Source organism: Bactrocera dorsalis, chromosome 3 (assembly GCF_023373825.1).
Source record: "Bactrocera dorsalis isolate Fly_Bdor chromosome 3, ASM2337382v1, whole genome shotgun sequence".
Classification (NCBI taxonomy): domain Eukaryota; kingdom Metazoa; phylum Arthropoda; class Insecta; order Diptera; family Tephritidae; genus Bactrocera; species Bactrocera dorsalis.
In genome coordinates, this window is record NC_064305.1 from 81611692 (window position 1) to 81632154 (window position 20463).

The window sequence follows — 20463 nt, forward strand, 5'->3', positions numbered from 1 at the left end:
ATATTTCTTTAAGTGTACAATATAGCAAATATTTAAGTATTTTTGAAATCAAAAGAATAAAAATTAGTTTTATACTTATTTTAAAAATCAAAGTTTATACTAAGCTACTAAAACTCATTGCACACTCACCTCATCAAGCGGACAACCGGTGGAGCGCAATACTGTATGCGATTGCAGAACGAGCAGTTTCAATAATTTATCCTTAATTTCACCGAAAGTCGATGGTTTAGAACGCAAAATGACTATACGAAGTGTAATAACCGAAGTCAACTCGCCGATAATATCACTGACGGGCACAACTGGATTATCGGAGATCATTTCCAAAGGTATGGGTTTCCAGTTCTTTATCATAATAGAACCTGAGCATAAAGAAGAATAAAAAATTTGAAATTTATGTATGGAGATACATATGTATGTGTTATTTAAGTAAAATAACTAGAATATTCAGACAATGCAAATATAGTATCACTAATTAGTCCACACTCACCTCTTGCCGTGTTAACCGCCTCCTGTGAGTAGCCCAGTCGTTGTAGCGCTGTTTGCACCAATTCCGACCAGGGCGTTGCCGCGGCCATAATCACATAACTGTCTGTCTCGATATTTGTACGCCGCTTCCATGGACTGCGCGAGTCGATGGCAAGCGAGGCTTGCAATGAATGCACCGATTCGACGACACAATGCAACGGTAGCGATTTCGCTGTAAGTAGAAATGGTGAAAGCGTTGTTTTAGTATTACAGATATTTAAAAAAATTGAAAAAATGCACAAAATTGAAGAAGTTTTCAGCAAAAAGCGTTGTAATTTACTTTTGTAAAAATATACGAGAAAATATTTGATTGAATAAACAAAAGCTTTCTTACGATATATTGAGCTCATTTGTATATAGATCTTCTTTAGTAGGTAAAAAACACTGATATGTAATCCCAAAGTAAAGTACCTGAGCTCTGACGGCTGACAGTATGGGCAAGTGCTTATACGTTACTTACAAATATTACATATCTTGTGTATTTTTACGATTATTCTGAATGTTTCGATAGATTTTATTTCATTTTAGGAATCTTTGGGATAATATTAGTTTTAAATTAGGTTAAACTATCCTATTTAAAGTGGACATTTTATCTGCAAAACTCTCTATTAATCACTTTGAAGTTTATGTATATATATTACATATATACGTATATAATATAAAAACAAGCAATAGTTATAAAAACAAGTTTTTAATATGAATTTAATTCTTCATAACTAAATATATACTTTGTAAATTATGTTTCAACAACTCTTAAAATATTCCAAATACGCACTTAATACAATTTGTATTTAAAATATCAACTATACTTGTATATTACATAGGCATATTTGCAAGGTTGTTGCTATTAACAACGTTCAATAGAATTTCATTTGACATTTATCACTCAATAGGTAAATAAAAACTTGTCAGTTGTAAAATAGTTCAAATGTGAAACGATGCATAAAAATAATATTTATAAGAGAATTAGAACACATTGCATCAGGATCCCGAAACTATTCGGGATTTTCAGAAATTGCTAAACAGTAATGTTTATAGAAGAATTACAACCCATTACACCGGGATCCCGACAGTAATACCGTATATAATCGCGGATTTTCTCGGGATTTTCCGAAATTGTACTACAAAACATTGCACCAGAATCCCGAAAATAGTCCCGTGCATATCCTGGATTTCCAAAATTGAAGTACGGGTATTCATTCACTTGAATTGATAAACAGTAATTTTTATAAGAAAATATATACACATTTTGCCGGGATCCCGAATATTTTGGGGACTTCTTCGAATTGCAAGTTCGGGGTTTTCATCGAAGCAGTAGTTGTTATTAGAAAAATTATTTTTTTTGCCGGGATCCCGAATAAGATCCCGAGTCCCATCCTGGAGGTTTTCGGGATTTTTCGAAATGTAAGTTCAGGGTTTTCATTGAATTGAGTTGAGAAGCAGTAATTGTTATAAGGAAAATATAATAATTTATACCGGGATCCCGAATCACATCGCGGAGGTTTTCGGGATTTTCAAAAATTTAAGTTCTGGCTTTTCATTCAATTGATTGATTAAGCGGTAGCTTCAATTGTGGAGGTGCATTGCTTTGAACTTGTACGCTCCTACCTGTATTCCTGCAAGCATGCCGTAAGTTTTGAGCGTCTTTAGCATCGTCGATTTTCAAAGCAGCGATCTCTAGCATTTTGTCTACGTATACCACAGATTAGATTATTATATGCTGAACGCTTTGCAAACCTTTGCATTGATTAACTTCATTTAATTTTAACTTTCTTTTTAGAGATAAAACTGTTAAGAGATGCTTTTTGTTGCAGTACATGCGAATTATTAGAGCCAACGCGGCCAATCAGTGAGCACATAAATTGCTTGAACAGCTCAATAACACACGCACAAGCTTAAGCAAAGAAAAGCCAATAAAATTTGCGCACAAAATTGGAAAATTTAGAACAACTGTTAACGGCAGCGAAAATCTTGCGACTAATCTGATTTTGACGGGAGATCGCAAAAATACCAAACGTTTTGGGTTTAGTTACAAATTGGAACACATATTTACATACATGCGTATATAACTACAAACATATAAAAATAAAATCTGTGGAAAGTTTTAAAAATTTGAAACAAATGCGTAATTTATAATAAAATGCGCAATAATATTTTGTAAAAAATGCCCATAAAAATAATATATGAAATATTTAAAAAAATTTCGACCTAGAGATATTTTCCAAAAATCTTGCTCAAACTGCGTTTTAATTTTATTTTTATAAATTTTCGCATTCATAGATAGATTCTGCGTACAAGCAAGCACAGTGTTCAAATGTCACATAGCAAATTATAGAAATAATCAAATTAAATAAATTTTTTTATCACAGACGCAGCCAAAAGCATATTACGTTGATTATTACATCACATTTATGCCAAATCGCTTTAGCTTTCCCCAGAGCCCAGTAAAAAATTAATACTCATTTGAGAAGAAAGCATTACGCTTAATGGAATAGCTATCTTTCATATTAGCGCTGCTTAGCTGTAAACGCTCACCCGCCCACATCACCTTAATGACCTTATCAGCGAAACGTTGTTCACGCATAAATAAATCCTGTGACAACTGCTCAGCGCCCACAAGCTAAACGGCAAAAAACTTATTGTAACAAAAAAAAAATATTACAACAAAAACAATACTACAACAAAAAAACGATATTACAAAAAAAAAGTATAAAAAAAAGAAACAAAAATACAGCATCGCTGTGAACTTATCGGCAGCACATTGCCGTTAAAGCCACGTCTTTCCGGCACAAATACAAGCGCAGCCAATTGCAACGGCTAACGATAAACCACTGCTAAACCACCCCCTCACAATTGCTGCGTACAATTTTTTTATTGACAGCTAGGCGCGTGCCGACTTCGTTGCAGTGGCTTAAGTTAAAGACGAACGTGCGCTTCCGCGAGTGTATGTGTGCAAGCGTGTATCTGTGTATTTAAGTATGAATTTCATTTCAAATTGACTTGAGCTGATACCGAGTCGATGCGATTTACTTTCACTGGCTTTCAATTATTGTCTGTTGTTGTTGTTGCGGTGTTCTTTGATTTATCTGTCCTTCTGTGGCAACAGCTTCATTATTTTCATATTATTACGTGCTGTGCGCCTGTCCCTAGTATTAAATCCCCGTGCAGCTGATTGCGGATTGTACTTTGTGTTCTTGTTTAATAAATCCACAGCCACTTAATATCGACTGGTGGCTGTTTGAGGCCGTTAAGGAGTGTGTATTGAATTTGATGCTTGTTATCTGCTTTTTTTTAGTTGCTACAAATTGAAAAGATGGCATTATAGAACGGTGTTTTTGAAGGAAGTTTGGATTTATCATATTACTGGGAAATAATAGGTATGCCAATGGATTATGGTATATGAGTGGTACACTATTTAAGATGTGAGTGGATTTATTTTGATAATTATATATAAATAATTTTATTTTTTTACGAAACGCATGTGCTCTATCTTGTCACTAAAAATAAAATCGAAAATCGCTGTCAGATACAACAAAACTCAAAATTTGTTTCAATATGAATGGTTTCTATTATAACATTTTTGCTTCGCCTGTAAACTTATGAAAAGTGTTGTTACGGTATTCTGCATTTTAGGTGACGATATGTATTGCGAATTGACTGCATGTAAACGATGAACTATATCTCGCATAATTATCCAAAAATTTGTTTTCTAATATTAAATTTTAATGGAAACTGCTGAAAGTAATTGAAAACTCTAGACTTAAAGTTCAAAAATGTATAAATTCATATATAAATAATTTCCACAAATCATAATAATATAATTCTGTAATTGCCTGCAATTATGCACAAAGGAAGAGCTTATATTGAGCTTCAATCCAAAAACACATGTATACATACACACATGTACACCGCTCCCGCCACTCACTTGTGATAGCTCATTATGGAAATAATGGTTATTTTTCTTCACTTAAGTCGCGCTAATTCCAGCGCATGCATACGCACGCACACGCACACACCTACACCTATACGCTTTCATACGCAAATGTAAAAGCGCTGACCGTTCATCCAAACGCACTTTTGCCAACCAACAACAAATAAGGACATAATCCATTGCGCCGTCAATTCAATCGGCCATATTCTCCTTGCTTTGTATGTTTGGTATGTATGTTTGTATATTGTGCTCGCGGCTTCGGCCAAAAAATCGCAAACCCATTTTGCCTATGAGCGTTTCATACATACATACATATACATATATGTGCATATGTGCGTTATTCTTCCGAAACGTGGAAACGCGTACGCGTATTCACGCGTGTATTGCGTAGCCGTTGAGTGGCTGCGTGAAATCCGCTTTGTTTTAACCTCAAATCATGGTCGAGGATAATGGATTTAATGAGTTTATTATTGGTGGCCGACGCGGTGCGGTGCGGTATGGCATTTGGGTGGCCTAACGGTTGGCGCTTGGACCATATGAATCTGTGCTCGTAATGATTAGCAAGGCGGTATGAATACTTTTGTAGGTGTGTAACGGTGTTGGAGTACGAACGCTAATAACTTCTGGTTAAAATACAAGTCCTCCTCATATATACATAGCTGTTATACATATGCACATATGGATATAGATGAGTTTAGATTTAGAACTACATTTCTGGATTTAAGGGAACCCATCGAATGTTTTTTGGGATAAAAGCCTTATTGACAGGCAGAGGGAGGAACAGTCAAAAAGACATAAATAGATAAATCGTCTCAGCTCGTCACGCTGATAATTTATATATACGAGTAGTATATAGGGTGACCTATGTTTCCTTGTGGATGTTACAAGCTTCATGGGAACAGGATCAGAGTATAAAAATTAGTGATTATAAATAATTCATAATTAATATATTATATAATCCAGGATCTGCCGGCGCATACTTTCCTTGCTGGGTATGCATACCCAGTTATATGTGTATGTATGTATGTATGTATGTATAAACACGTCTATCAAATACAATAGTACCTGTATGTGGTTTGCTTAGTGTGACTGTGTGCGTTCTACAGAGTGCATTACCGTAATAACATGACAAAAACATCACCATAGCAGCAGCAGTAAAGAGCACAAACAATAAAAACAACAAAAATTGCAATAACTTTGCACACATTTGGTCAACAATAGCCTGTAGCTGTAGCAACAACAATAACCACCAAAGCATGCCTACCAATGCACATGCCCAGCATAAACCCAGACACACACTCACACACACATACAAAACATGAGTAAAAGCTTGCCAGCGGTCACTTTTGTTTTGAAAAAAATTACAATAAGGTATAAACGCGAAATATGCCGCGGGCGTGTTGTCGACGTATTATTGGTCAACAGCTTTACCTAACTAACCGCCACTGCGCCCACACAACCCTCTCAACGCTTCACCAGTGCATACGGTGGCGATTATGTTTATGTGAGCGGTGTTGGGTTGCCCGCATTTACGCATAGTTGGGTGAAACTGGTACATAAGTCCAATTTTTGGTGGTTTCGGCCTATTTGCTGTTTAATATGACTGTTGTGGCCGACCACCCATCATAGTGCAAGCAGTATGCCCAATATGCTAATGTTGACAATTGAGTACATCTATTGTGTTGCTGTGGCATGTGTGTAGTACTTATATATATGTAACAGTAGCAAGGATGTCGTAATTATCTCATAAAGTGCCCGTTGAGCGTAAATTTCATACATTTAATATTTTTTATGCATCAAAGTTAATATAATGCAATTTGAATTTAAAAGTTTTGTTAAAATTTTAATCTTTTCAAACGGAGGCTGTAAGTTTAAAAGTTTCAATATTATTATTTTAAAATAACTGAAAATAAATGTACATTTTTGAATATTCGAAGAAATTATTTATAAAATAAAGGTTTTGTATGGCGAAGACTTAAAATACGATTTAATGTAATCTTTAAAGTTTTATATTCAATTAATGTTAAAACTGAACAATATTTTGATAGAAATTATACCATAAAAGTCAATTTAATACTATAAATGTTCCACAGAAATATTTTCTTTAGCATTTCAATGTCAGTTAGCAGCGCTCTGTTAACAATATAACAGAGAAAATATGCCATACTTTACACTTTTTCTTCGATAAAGCCGAAAATGTAAGCTTAGCTAGTGAACATGTGAATAGTGTTTATGGTCGTGCTACTGTATCACCCTGTCATACGTAATTTTAGTCCCGTCGCTAATTATCGACGAATTTGAATTATAATTCAAGCATTGTTTTCTTAGCCAAGGAGTTAATTATTGTACAAAAAATTATTCTTTGAACTAAGTTTGGATACAAAAAGAAATTTGTTTTGCTACATATTTTTTGATATTGTTGGGGAATCATCTATGTCAGTTTAACGCCAGCCCACACATCGATAGTGAATCCCCAGAAGCTGTGAGACCTCGGTCGGGAGGTACTTTTGGACCCAGCTTAAGGGATTACAGGGGTTTACGGATTTCAAAAAATTGATTTTGTCTTTGTGATACAATTCAAGTCTTTACGACAAAGGATTTTTTTGATTACAACTATTTGAAAAAGAAATTTTCATTGAAATTTTAATTTTTTTGTAAAAATGTCTGCAAAAATCTAATTTTCAGCTGTTTTTTCCTCGTCCAAGTTCTAAGTTAAAGTTTTTAGCTAAAACACTTATTTTTTCACTTTAAATGATCCTGTAAGGAGTTATCCTGCCAACGCGGGCCAACAGATTGTTTTCTAACTGACAACTTATAGAAAAGACCAGTTGAGAAAATCAAAAACATCAATCGATTATGTACCAAGGAAATCGAAATAATCACAAGGGGGAAATGTTATCACCGTGCTTTCGAGCAATTAAAAGCTTAAAATTAACATAAAGCCTACAAATTGTAAAATGCGTACGTAGAAGGTTCTACGGTTGTTCAAATAAAACACGAGTTTAGAATCAAAGAATGGAAAAAAGTTTCAATTTTACGAGGCGCTATGGCAAAGCAGAGCTTCATCAAAGCGTTGGATCTACCCCAGACACCAGCAAATGATAGTGAGGCTATACAAACTTATATTTGTATATCATATATGAAGATTTCCTTTATTTTACATCAAAAACTGTAAGCACACATACACGTATATAAGTATAGGTATATAAGCTTACTGCGATATTATTATTGGTAATACCGCCACAATTGTCAATCGCAATTGGTTAACAACTGCTACGGCTCGTCAGCAGACGTTGCAACAACAAAAGCAAAACGCTTTCCATGAGCAGTATAAAAACGATTGCAGCTACAGTGTTGATTTAAATGTGAATGATAAAGGGAATGCGGTATTTATGTGCAAGTGTGTTAAACGTATGCATTTACCTATATTTATATGTAAATATATGTGTATATATAATACAAGATATACGCACATATTACTGATTTACTTTTGTTGGCGCATTGGGTGTTGCTGATTCTTTGGCGCTTGACGCTGATGGCGTGGCACTGCTAATGAGCTTAACGCACGTAATACTATTATTAATTATTCCAATTATTAAATGTTTAACCAACAAAAATCCAATTGTACAGCGCGCGTATGAGCTGCGGTAATATTGTGAAAAAGTGCCAAAAAGATTTTAAGTGGCCGAAATTATGGACGCACGCACTTTCAACAGACGCACGCACACATGTACGCATATGTACACACACCCACATGCACTTTGCTGCTAACTGCAGTAAGTGCATTCGCTACGCTATTTTTTTTATACGCAAATTTTCCATATTTCATTCGCATTGATAATAAAACAAGCTGCCGCGAAATATGTTAATTGAAAATCACTTTTTCCATTATATCATTTTTGATGATGCGTTTGCACAATATGTATTTAACAAATGTGCGTATGTTATTCTGTTACCTCGTAGCTCTGTGTATGGTTTGTATGTTTGTATGTAACATATGTGGATATGTATGTGCTTAAAACTGCATTTCATTCAATTATATTTTTGTGTGAAATAATTATTGCTGTAGAAGTGTTTAAACTCTGTTATGGTGAGCGCTGTGTGCTACTTTAGCATATGCTGGTTTAAAATGTCGTGCGCTGGGGCGTATGAGTAATGTTTAATGCTGGGTTAATATGTAGTAAGAACCTTTGTGCATATGTACATAGGCTTTATGATAGTTAAAAATTAAAAAATAATCATGTAATTTGTAAATGTTGAGGGAGTGGTCTTATATTTAATTTTTACTGGTCAACTAAGTCATAGGTTGCATTTTGCAAAAAATGATTAATTTTGAATTGAAAAGCTAGAAATAGAATTTTAAAATTTTCAAGAATTCAAATTAAGTTTTCAATTAAATTCTAGCTTTAAAATGAATTAAAAAAATTTATAGTTAAAAAATTAATTTAAATATTATTTTAATTACTTAAAATTGAATTTGAGTAGAGAAATTTAAAATAAAATTTTTAAAATTTAAAATCAGCTTCTCATTTAAGTTCTCGTTTAAAAATATTATAAAAAAAATTAAATAAAAAGTAAATTAATTAATATTTTGGTTTTTTTAAATTAAATTTGAATTGAAAAATTAGGGAAAAAATTTTCAAAATTTCGGAAACTAAAATTAACTTCAAATTTAAGTTTAAATTTAAAAATTTTTGAAAAAAAATCAAAGTTAAAAAAATAATATTTTGGTTACTTAAAATTGAATTTGAATTGAGAAATTAGAAATAAAATTTTCAAAATTTCAAAAACTAAAATTAACTTAAAATTTAAGTTCCAGCTTAAAGTTTTTTATAAAATATTGAAAAATAAATTAAATCATATTTTGGTTAAATACATTTTTAGAATTTTTAAATTATATAAAATACTATTTTAGTTAATAAAAATTTTCGTTCAACTGCAAAAGTTTGGTCCAGTTAAATTTATATTTATAAAAAAAAATCACTTAATAATCATTACTGCATTATTTGTTTTATCCTACTTTTAAGCACACTTAAAAAACTAAGCATAACGGTATTATTTAACAGCCGCTAAATGCACCCGAAAACGCCTAATCATTATCGTTATTGCTTATTATAATAATTTAAATTATTTATTTAAAAGCTTTCAAATACTATGCATATTTGTATGTACAAACATACAATATACATATGTGTAAGTGCATTTGAACCACAGAAATAAAATATTGCTTATTATTATAATTAGCGGATATTTTGGCAAAGTTGATAATTAAAATATGAATAATGTGTAAACCGATTAGTAACTTGAAAAGCTTTTCAGAATTAATACAAACACATGCATATACATATGTGTTTGCATGATTGTATGTATATTAGTAAGTATTTAGTATTTATGCGAATTTTTTATTAATTCATAAAGACTAGCATAATATGTGATATTGCCGATGCGTTTGTCGGGCTGCGGCGCTAATTTGGCATAAACTATGTGCATATGTATTCACAAATCATAAAACTGAATTATTAACAAACCAAAAACAATAATTTGCTGTGTGCGCCATTACAATTATACGTTAAGTATATTTAAGCATATTGAATAAACAACTATGTGTGTATGTGTGTGTTAATTACTTGGGATTAGTACAAATGCAAGCCATAAAATTCACACCAAAGTATTGACTTCGCTGAGTTCCATATTTGTTTTAAAAGTTATATCATTATCTTTCTCTTCCTCTCTCTTTCCCTCTAATAAAAGTTGATGTCGTTTGATTGATGATGGAAAATTATCACGAGAGGACTAAATTGGTTGCTAATTATTGGTATTTTACGATGCTTGAGTTAATTCATATACCTAAGTTGGTATTTTAGTATAGAAATTTGTTCAATAGCTTAAATATCTCAAAAATATCTCCTCAAAACGGTTTTAAATATTCGATTTTTTTAAGTTATAGATCTTTTACAGTCTGTTTTGGAAGTGATTATAATGTTTTGGTTTTTTAAATGTTTGGAGCGGGCTGAGTACGGAATTTTATACTACCACTTTAACAAAGTCTAACAGATATTTGTTTTCTTCGAAAGTTTTTATTTTTAACCATTTTTTTTATTATCATTTTGTTCGTCGAACACTAAAAAATGCCTGAAAATCGAAGACTGCCAAATATGAAACTTGATTGTATTAAAGTTTAAAACTTTTCGTTTTTTTGTATATAATTAATTTTAATTGGAATATTTATTTTTTTTTTTAATGTAAAATTTTCTGAAAATTTACTTTTTAACAAAAACTTCTAAACTTTTTCCCATACTCAAGAAAAATTATCCCATCAAAAAAATTATCCTATGAGAAAATTTTTGATATACTAAAAATAGTTGTGAACTGAGTATGCATAACAGCAACGCCTCCATATCACTTTCAAGTAGTACCTAAACACACACATCCGTTTTAAGAAATTGCCCACTTGACTTAAGAAATTTCTAAGCAACGCCTAAAAGATGCCACAAATACGCCAGCATTCGCTTAAAGTAGGCTGATACAATACAGAGCTAGCAATAAGCATCAAAATGCCTTCATCACTTGGTATGTGTGTTTACACTGACGCAAAGAAAAGTGGCTGACCGTTGGATGTCTTAATCTCTACACAACAAGGGACCTTCAAGTAGTACCACTGTGCGTCATTAGGAAACTACTATTTGTTTTGGTGGAGGTAGTGATGAGGATGGAAAGTGGCAGGATTAATTGTCAGGGGTTGGTCAAGTTAATAACGGTATATTCCTAAATGCTGAAGAGAGAGCAAACAGTGTATATGTGCATATATATGTATTACATATAATATATGTACGGGTGTTAAAGTGTGTGTGTGTATGTTTGTGTGAAACACCTTAAGCCATTAAGTAATACAGTTTTTATTGTTGTGGAAAATTTGTTTATTGTTTATTTATGAACAACTTAAGCAGCAAAGTCGAGCAAGAAAGCACTTGTGTGACTTTGCGAGCGTCTTCAACTATTTCAAGGGTATAGTTTACTTTATTGGCAGTTGATTGCATAAAAAATATTAAGAACTTACATACATATATGCTTCATAATTTACTTATCAGTGGTTGAACAGTAGGAAATTAACGCAACTGACCGGATATTAAACATAAAATCTTAAGAAGATATAATAGTGGAACCCCACGAGGACTGAGTTGAATTTGTGCTGAGGTGGAATGCTTGATAAACTAATAATAGTTTGCTTGGTTGTTAAATATACACACATAGGTTGGTTTATCTTTTTGTTTGCTGGCGAGTGGACAGTAAGCTTGGGTCACATGGTGATTTCAAACTAAAATCAAAATATTCGGATATTTTAGGCAGCATTTGCCTAATGGCTTAGTTTCTTAATTTCCTAAGCATCGTACTTATCGGCCAGAAACACTATGAATATTACCACAACAAATACATATATTAATACGAAGTTGTTGTACGTTTTATTGTTGAACACGTGTGTGTGTATTCCTAGCTGCTTTGGTATTTGCGTAAGCTTTTCTTACCCACATCAAAATCGCTTGACTTTTTTCTCACATGAAAGTTTTCTGTTACCCATTGGGCCATAAACTTAAACACTTTATAATTTCTTTGGTTTTAAATTCCTTAGACTTTTGTTTGACGCTTTGTCCTACGCAGCAGCATAAATCCTTGATATTTCCTTGTTTTATAACATTTTATTTTATTTTTGGTGTTACTTTTTGCTTTGCTGCAACTTCATTTTCGGCAGCGACTTAATTCATGCATTTTAATTTATAATTCCTCGGCTTAAAATTGTTGCCGCTCAGGACCGCCCGCAGCAGTTATGATCGAAGACAAGTTGATGCATAAGTATATATATACATACATATGTGTGCGTGCTTATGTTGTACACTTGGATCTTCTTGTGCAATTCTTACAATGGCATTATTGTTGTTGCTGTTGTTTGCCAATGGCGCATACATTATTTTACACTTTTAATAGTTCTTGTTTGTCTCATCATCACTTCCTCGAAGCGCCTCATATGCTGCGCTTTATTGTTGCCTTTTGTTGTTACTTTTTGTTGTTGTTGTTTTATGCCAACTTGCTGTGCAATAATCGCTGCATTTGAATGAATGCTGCCAACAAATTTCATTGTTGCTTTGCATTGTTGTTGTGCTTATACTTTCTTGCCTGACAGCGTACAAAGTGAAATTAAAAGTCCTTATTGGCTTAGAGCATAGCTTTGTGTATATGTGTGTGTGTGGGTGTGTTTGTGCTGGCAAGAAAGTTGAAAGAAACTATAAAATCCTTGTAAGTTCATGCGTATTAAGCTGCCGCATCTGAACTTACCGCTCGGGCTTCAGCTTCAGCTGTTGACGTCCTTCCAGCTTTGAACTTGCCAAACAAACTCACACACGCACACATTCATCTACATTCAATATATCGTATGCTTGTGTGTATAACATGTTTGTAAGCATATTAATAGGAATATGTGCAAAGTTGTCAAGCTTAACACCAAAGTTGTGTATTTTGTTGTTTATTATTTGCGCCTAGAAATCCCACAGCCAACAACAATGTACTGCTGCTTTGCTTATCAATGTTAAACGGCTTGAATTTTCGAAAATATTTTGAATAAGTTTTTTTTAATATATGAAAAAAAATAGCGGAGTATTTCGGATTTGATGAGTGAAATAATGTTTAAACTTCATAAGACTTCCTGTGAGGAGGTTAGTTAGGTAGTGAACATCGGAATCTTTACAGTCTTCGAAACTGGAAATCTTATGGAAGCTCGTCTATAAGCTCTAGGGGTCTATGATGAAAACACCGAAAAGTTGACGAGGCGATATTGTTGAGTATAAATTGTGCTTTGATCTACTCGATCAGTTTGTAAAATTGTTTAAGTTTTGATAAAATCGCTAGTTGCATCATATATTTCGAAGCGGATCAGAGAAAATTTTTAATGTCAGAAGAACATATGTTCAAAAATCTCGATTGATTTTTTTTCAATCACATTGAATCATACTATATAGTGTTGGAAAGATGACATTTTAAGCTTTATTTAACCAAAAAAATATAAATAAATGCGGCAAGTTCAAAAAAGTTACAGCTGTTCAAAAATGAGTGAAAATATTGAAGAAATTCGCTACATTTTGAAATTTTTTGTATAAAAATGGGAAGAATGCTTTCGATAAAATTTTCTATCACCTTATAGATAATACTGAAAAATGACTGATAGAATCCTTTAATTCATGTCAAATATATATACCTTAAAATATTTTACAAAAAAGCGAAAATTATTTCATAGTAATAAGAATTTTAAAACATTTTACTTTTCTAACTCTGTAATCAACAAAATCATTTAGACCTACATGTTCATAAGTAAGTGCAGCCAGCTTCACCAGCGGGGTTTTGCTTCCATTAAATACAATATGCATTATGTAACGTTTTGCTAGTTGTGCCTTAGTGCTAACGTCCACTTGTAATAACACCTTTTGTAATAAATGCGAAATGTTGGCAAATTAACGGTGGCAAAAACTTGATCTATGGCAATTACGTAGTGAGAAATACAAATACAAGTTTTTTCACATTATTGGAACTGAAAAAAAACTCTGTTTAACATTTTGATTAACTGCAAACTATAGGCATTTCGAGGTGTTAAACGGAATTTTAATTGTTCGCACGGATTTCAGTGAAATATGTAAACTTACATAGTGGGTTTGGTAATAAAATAATGTTTCAGAAATATGATAGAAATATTTATAATTATTTGGAAAGATTTAACAGATCGTAAGGCTTTGAAACCTCAAAATAATTTTACGATCTCACTTAAGTCACTCAAGACTTTTTCATAATCATAGCTAGAAGTTGTGGTAGACTTATAGTGTTTTCTCCCTCGGTTATCAAAACCCTGCAGAACGGTTATTGGTCTAATCACAGGATACAACTCACTGGCAGCACATGCGAACAGTGTAAGCATCATTAAAGAAAATATTTCTTCTTTCAGGTGCAGAGAAGTATGTGTGAGAAAGACGTTGGAATACGTCTTCTGTTTATGTTCGGCTTTATCTAGAACTAAGTTTAGATATATAGGAGATTTATAGTTTAAGGGACTGGTTGAAGCATTATAATTAGATATCAAGTCTCTATTAAACTTCGCAAAAAGTGTTGAGGTCCATGTTAATATACATACCTTCATCTGGCATAACAAAGGCCAGTACGTCTTTGTATGGCTCAATCGCCAGCCAGTGTAACCTAACCTTGCCTATAACCCTTTACTATTATTTACTGAACTAGTTGAGCTCTGTTCTGATAAGTTTTACTTCCTAACAAAACTTGAGTGGAGCAATTGGTCAGTGATGACCTGTGGTTTCGATGCGTTCATTTTCTTTTCGAATAGTTTGCAAATAATAATATAAAAAGTGTTGAGTTAGGTTAATCTGGTAGACCAATAAGCCACTCATATACCAGTTTTGGTTCTTTCTGATATCAGATGGAGTTCACTTTCTAAGTCTAAGAAGAGTAGTCATCGTTTATGATGCCTGCGCTTGACGCGAATTTTAACAGATTCTGCGGCCTCGCTATCAATACTTCCTCTAGTGTATCATACCGTGGGGACCTCAGATGCTTACAGCGTATTCTTGTCAATACGAGACCAGTGAATAAGAAATGCTCCAGTGTTTCCCTTGCTCTAGACATTTTTTATAGTTTTCTCGATCTGTAAGCCCTATAATGCGGGGATGAGTCGTTAAGAAAGAGTTAAGTCCATATTAAATGTCAAAATTTACTTTTAGTTTTTTGATCCCTATGATACTACATTGGTTCGCATAACATTCTGTGATAGTTTTATTACGTAATATCTGACCAAACCTTATTATTTTTTTATGCGTATAGTTACGACGCTAAAAGTTTGTCTGGCGATTTTTACAATGGAAAAAAATTAGTAAGGAGTTTTTTTGGAATTCTTTTTGTCCAATGGTAACCCAGCTACGGAATCCGAGAAGTGTTTTGTGGAGTCCATTTTATCACGACCAAAAAGATTTAGTGAAGTTCGAGAAGTTATCGACAACTTGCGGTGCGCAATTCATACATCTACCTGCCTTAATGGCAATAACATCCAAAAAGCTAAGGAAATAAAAGTAAGATAAATCTCTCTTGGTCGACTCAACACATTTTGGTTAAAGTTCTGGGTATGAAACACACCAAAAGAGATGCTTGAGAACTCCATATTCCTCGAACGCATCATTATAGATGACTTAGCCGAGGCTTTTTGATAAATATGTGAAAAATTGGATTAAGCGTTGACAGACTTGAATTGGCTAGATGTCTTTTTTCGCGATTTTAAAACAAATTTTTATTATTGTCTGCAAAATACAGTTAAGTTCAGCATTAGAAAACATGAGTATTTGAATAATTGTGTCCGCCATCCTGAGGAATCAGCCACATAACCTAGCCTAACCGGGTCTCAGTTGATCAGATGTTATAACAAAATCAATTGACTTCAGAAATTGTGAAGAGCTAAGTAATGTTAATTGAATAAAATTATTAACCCTAAAGAACTAAAGAAAGTGCGATGAGAAAAAAATAAATAAATATAAAAAATTCGAATACCTTTTCTCATGAAAAATTAATAGAATATTTTATTAAGATTTTCAAATGAAAAATAGTATATAAATTTCTTAAGATTTAAGCGTTTGTCTACAACAATGCGACAACTTCTTGAATACGTGTGTAATAGATATCTAAATAAATGAATCATAAAATATTATTTCTGTAAAAATATTCTTACAAATCACTTAACTGCAACTTAACAAAAAGCTTTCTCAATTGTTTCATACTTTTTCTGCAGAAAAATCAACTATCGTCTTATAAGAAAATTGCCTAATACGCTTAAAGGAAATTTCAAAAATTCCAAAGCGCTCGGCAGCCACTTTACAGCAATTGGCTAGCGGCATTTACTGGTTAAGAAAAATAGCAACAACAATTGCAGGCAGCTTAAAAAAGCTGAGGCGAAGCTTATATATATGTGTGTGCGTGCTTATGAAAAGCACGAGTGTGTGTGTGAGCTGCTATTTTTATGCGCACATAAGTGTCATCTTAATGAAATGTCCTCAAGCAGCAATTTATAATAACCGACCTTAGCGTTGTAAACCTAAAGTGGCTAAACGCATACACATGCAGTCGAAATGTATGCTATGCATACATACATATAGCTGTGTGTGTTTGTGTGCTTGCATAACCCAACTGTGGAAAAACAATGCTTATGTGGCATTAGCAAGGGCATTTAAGTTGTCTCAACTTATTTGCGTAATAAATATTTTGTATTAAATCCTCATGCTACGCAGGACATAAGCCGTAAGTGTATGTATGTGTGTGTGTGGGAGTGTGCGCTTGCCATGGCGCCGTAAGCAAAGACGAATTAGGTTGAAATCCTTTTTTAGAAAATTTCAACAATACAACAAATGGTGATTTGGGACTATCATCAGGTGAAATTATTTTCTTAAAATTCTATTTCGAGCCAACGCACACACACAGAGGCACACTTATACTTGCTTACACACACCTAAACTGAGCACTTGCTTTTAAGCTTAAGCAATTGCTTGCTGGCTTACTTGGCAGCTGGAAGAAGCGCACGTGTGTATGTATGTGTGCGTTATATGTACGCATGTATGAGTGTTTGTGCTTGTGTGAGCCATTGGGTGAAGGATGTAAGGCAAAGGACTAAAACTGCAAGAAATTTTCAACTTCACTTAATTCCATAGAGAAGTACAGAGATTTTCTTAACTCCTTTTAAGCTTATATGACCAGAAAACATGCCAAGATGGGTCATGCACGCACGCACACGCACACATATATCCACACTAGCAAAGTTGTAATTTCTATAATAAAGCGTTACGTAATGCATGTATGCAGCTTAACAATACAAGAAACAACGAAGACAAGCAGCAGTTGGTCGGTTCGGGTGAGAAATTGTGAATATTGCTGGACAGTGAAGACACACCAACACACAGACACAATCTTTCAACTATGCATATTCATTTGGAGCCACAATTTATATGCACACACACGCACATATATACGCACAAATATGCAGAGACTTCGACTGCAAATACAACATCTTTAAGTTGGTATTGTAGAAAATCCCCAAGAATACACTCAACAAAAAAGGTTTCTTATGCCAACTTAATACTGCTTATTGCTTACCGCTTATTTGCTGGCGTTGTTGTTATTACATGCATGCCATATTTATTGTTGTTGTTTTTGCTGCTTGTAGTATTCATGCTTAAGTCCTAAGTTTGTCTAAAATGTAATAGCAATTTTAAGTACATAAGTGGCTGAGAATATAAACTGGACAATTCAGCAGCGTTTCTGTTTGTGTTGTTTGCTGTGTGCAACTGTGGCACTTGTAACATTAATTAACTGGGCTTTTTGTTTTTCAAATCAAAATCTTATTCGATTTCCAATTACATAAGTAGTTGGCAAAGTTGCAGCAATGTTGATATGTGCTTAAGCATATTATTGCGATATTTAGTTTTCGGTAATAATTTGTGGTTATACTTCGTTTGGTTTATGCCAAACTAATTCGGCTTGTGGCATTATGTTGCGAATTTGTTTTAATTAAAAAATGTTTGGGTGCATTTAAGTTGTTAATTTTATGCAATGAAATTGAGGATTAACGCCTGAGTTTTTATTAAAAGTAAATTTTTATTCTCAAAAATCGCATTAAAAAATTGAAATTAAAATTTTACTCATAAGTAGCACATTCAAAACCGATAAAATTCCCAGTTTTATGATTAAAAATTTAAAAAATTCTGTTTTTGAATTAATTATTTCGTCATTGCAGAAAAAGATTTTTGTTTTATTTTGAACTTTGAATTTTCATTTCATCTTTTCAGCAGAAAAACATTTTTTTATTTTGCTCAAATTTTTAATTTAAAAAAAAAAATTTTAATTGTAAATTCTGATTCTGTGATCAAAAATTCATTCCATTTTTTATGTGAATTTCTTTTTTTTAGTATAATAATGAAAAAAAGCAGTTTGTCAAATTTTAGTTTATTGGAATTAATAATTAATTTTGCAAATTTAAATCCGATTTTTTATTAAACATTAAACATTCCCAAAAAATTCAAAATTTTACTTTTATCCATTTCACAACCTCTATTTTTTATGTTATACCTAAACAGCGCTACCATTTAGGCTCACTCTTAAGTTGTTACATGGGTTTACGGGTTTAAAAAAAATCTATTTTTTATTGTCTTATTATAATCTAAGCAACTTTTAGAATATTGTCCTAAATTTTCAAGTTGATCCAAGTAATAGTTTCGGAGATGCAGCCCTGAGAACTTGTGAAGTTAGCTAGGCTAACAGGTCTCTGAGCAGGTCTATATTTTTTCCAAAAATTTCAGAATTTATATTTATGTACCATTAAAATACTTACTTTTTTAGAAGAGAAAAAAATTGTTGAAAAGGCTGCTTTTACCCGAGGAAACCCATGTAACCCCTTAATTACTTGATATTAGTAAATACATACACCAAAATGTTAAAGAGTTTTGTCTTTGTCCGTCAATATTGGACCTCTGGCATACAAACTAAACAAACGGAATCAAGTTCTTATAAATAACATTTTGGTTTTTTGAAGGTTGTTATAGATTCGAGAGCCCAAAAATACTTTGAGATAAAACTGAATACAAATTGAGGTCAGACAAAGTCACTTTAGGTGTCACGTTGCATTGTTGTTGTGGTGGTGATTAGAAGTCTACAACCGATATATTCGTGCTAAATACGAAGAGTGTAAATAAGCATTGGCATTTCTTAAAGCAAATAAGCTTATTAAATTGCAACAACACAAAGTACAACAAAGGAACAATACCTTTAATTTTTGTTATAATAACAAGCAAAGCAAAGCATAATGTCAACGGTATCAGCAACACTTATGCACATGCATATTGAGGCATGCAACATGTATTAAACCAAATACACGTGTATATTTGCTGCTACTTAATAATTATAAGTATTTCTATATTCACCTCTAACCAAATAGAAGCGCATTTACATATGGACATGGTGCTTAAGCATTTTTGCAAGACCGAAAAGAATTTAGCACTGCACTAAATACAATACCTATGCAGTTTCAGCTGACATGTTGCTTGTCGCTAATGCACTTTGTTGCTCGGTTAGCTATTTAGTTTGCTAATATGCAAGTACAATCCGAACAGTCGCAGAAATATATTCGCCGCTTGGTGTTTTCATATATATAATCCAATAATAATGCTATTAATAACAGTGGCGTTCAGATGTGTGGCAGCACACCGTTTGTGATTTGAGTACACGGCATAAGTACGTATGTATGTAGCTATCGGTAGCTATGAGGGTAGGAGAGCGCGTCATACACCCATCTAACCGTTTTAACATGTCTTAATGTAATAGTATTTGCAATTGGCAGCTTTAGCACACACCTTAAAGATAGTTGGGCTCACTGACAAAGGAAATATACAAATTCTTATTCTCCTTCACCGTCTTTTAGCTGCTTTTCAGCTAAGTTTCTTGGGAATGTAGAATAAGTTAAGTAGAAATACCAATGTAGCCGTTACATCGGCGCATACGTCAACAAATGGTTAGGCTGTGACACCTTTAGAAAGGTCAAATGCATATTTTGTCATTATGCATGAGAGATGAGGTATTCCGCGTTAACCCGCTTTAAATTGTTTTTGCTGTGGTTTGCCGATGAAAGAAAGAAAAACGTTATAATAAAAACCATTCATAATGAAGCAAGTATTGAGTTTTGGTTATAAAATGGTTATATATTGGTTACATATTGGTTACATATTGGTTATATATTGGGTATATATTGGTTATATCTGACAGCGGAAGCTGAAAATTTTATGCTACCTATATGTAAGTATAAGTGGGGAATCGTAAGCAAAAAAACTCAATTTCGATATTTTTCGATTATACGTTTTTTTGCATTTAAATACGTTTTTAGTGAGAATTTTTAATATTTTTTGTGTTTTTTTTTAATATTTTATAACTAT

General features: G+C 33.0%; 1 protein-coding gene across 4 annotated transcripts in view; it reads right to left on the minus strand.

The window, feature by feature from the left end:
* LOC105230035 (uncharacterized) overlaps positions 1-20463 on the minus strand; it is a 148604-nt gene that overhangs the window by 10819 nt on the left and 117322 nt on the right. For all 4 annotated transcript variants that reach the window (XM_049450739.1, XM_049450740.1, XM_049450741.1 and 1 more), the window contains 2 exons: positions 488-697; positions 130-359 (listed from right to left, as the gene is read on the minus strand). In XM_049450739.1, the coding sequence (XP_049306696.1) occupies positions 130-359; positions 488-697 (440 nt within the window). The remainder of the gene's footprint in view (positions 1-129; positions 360-487; positions 698-20463) is intronic.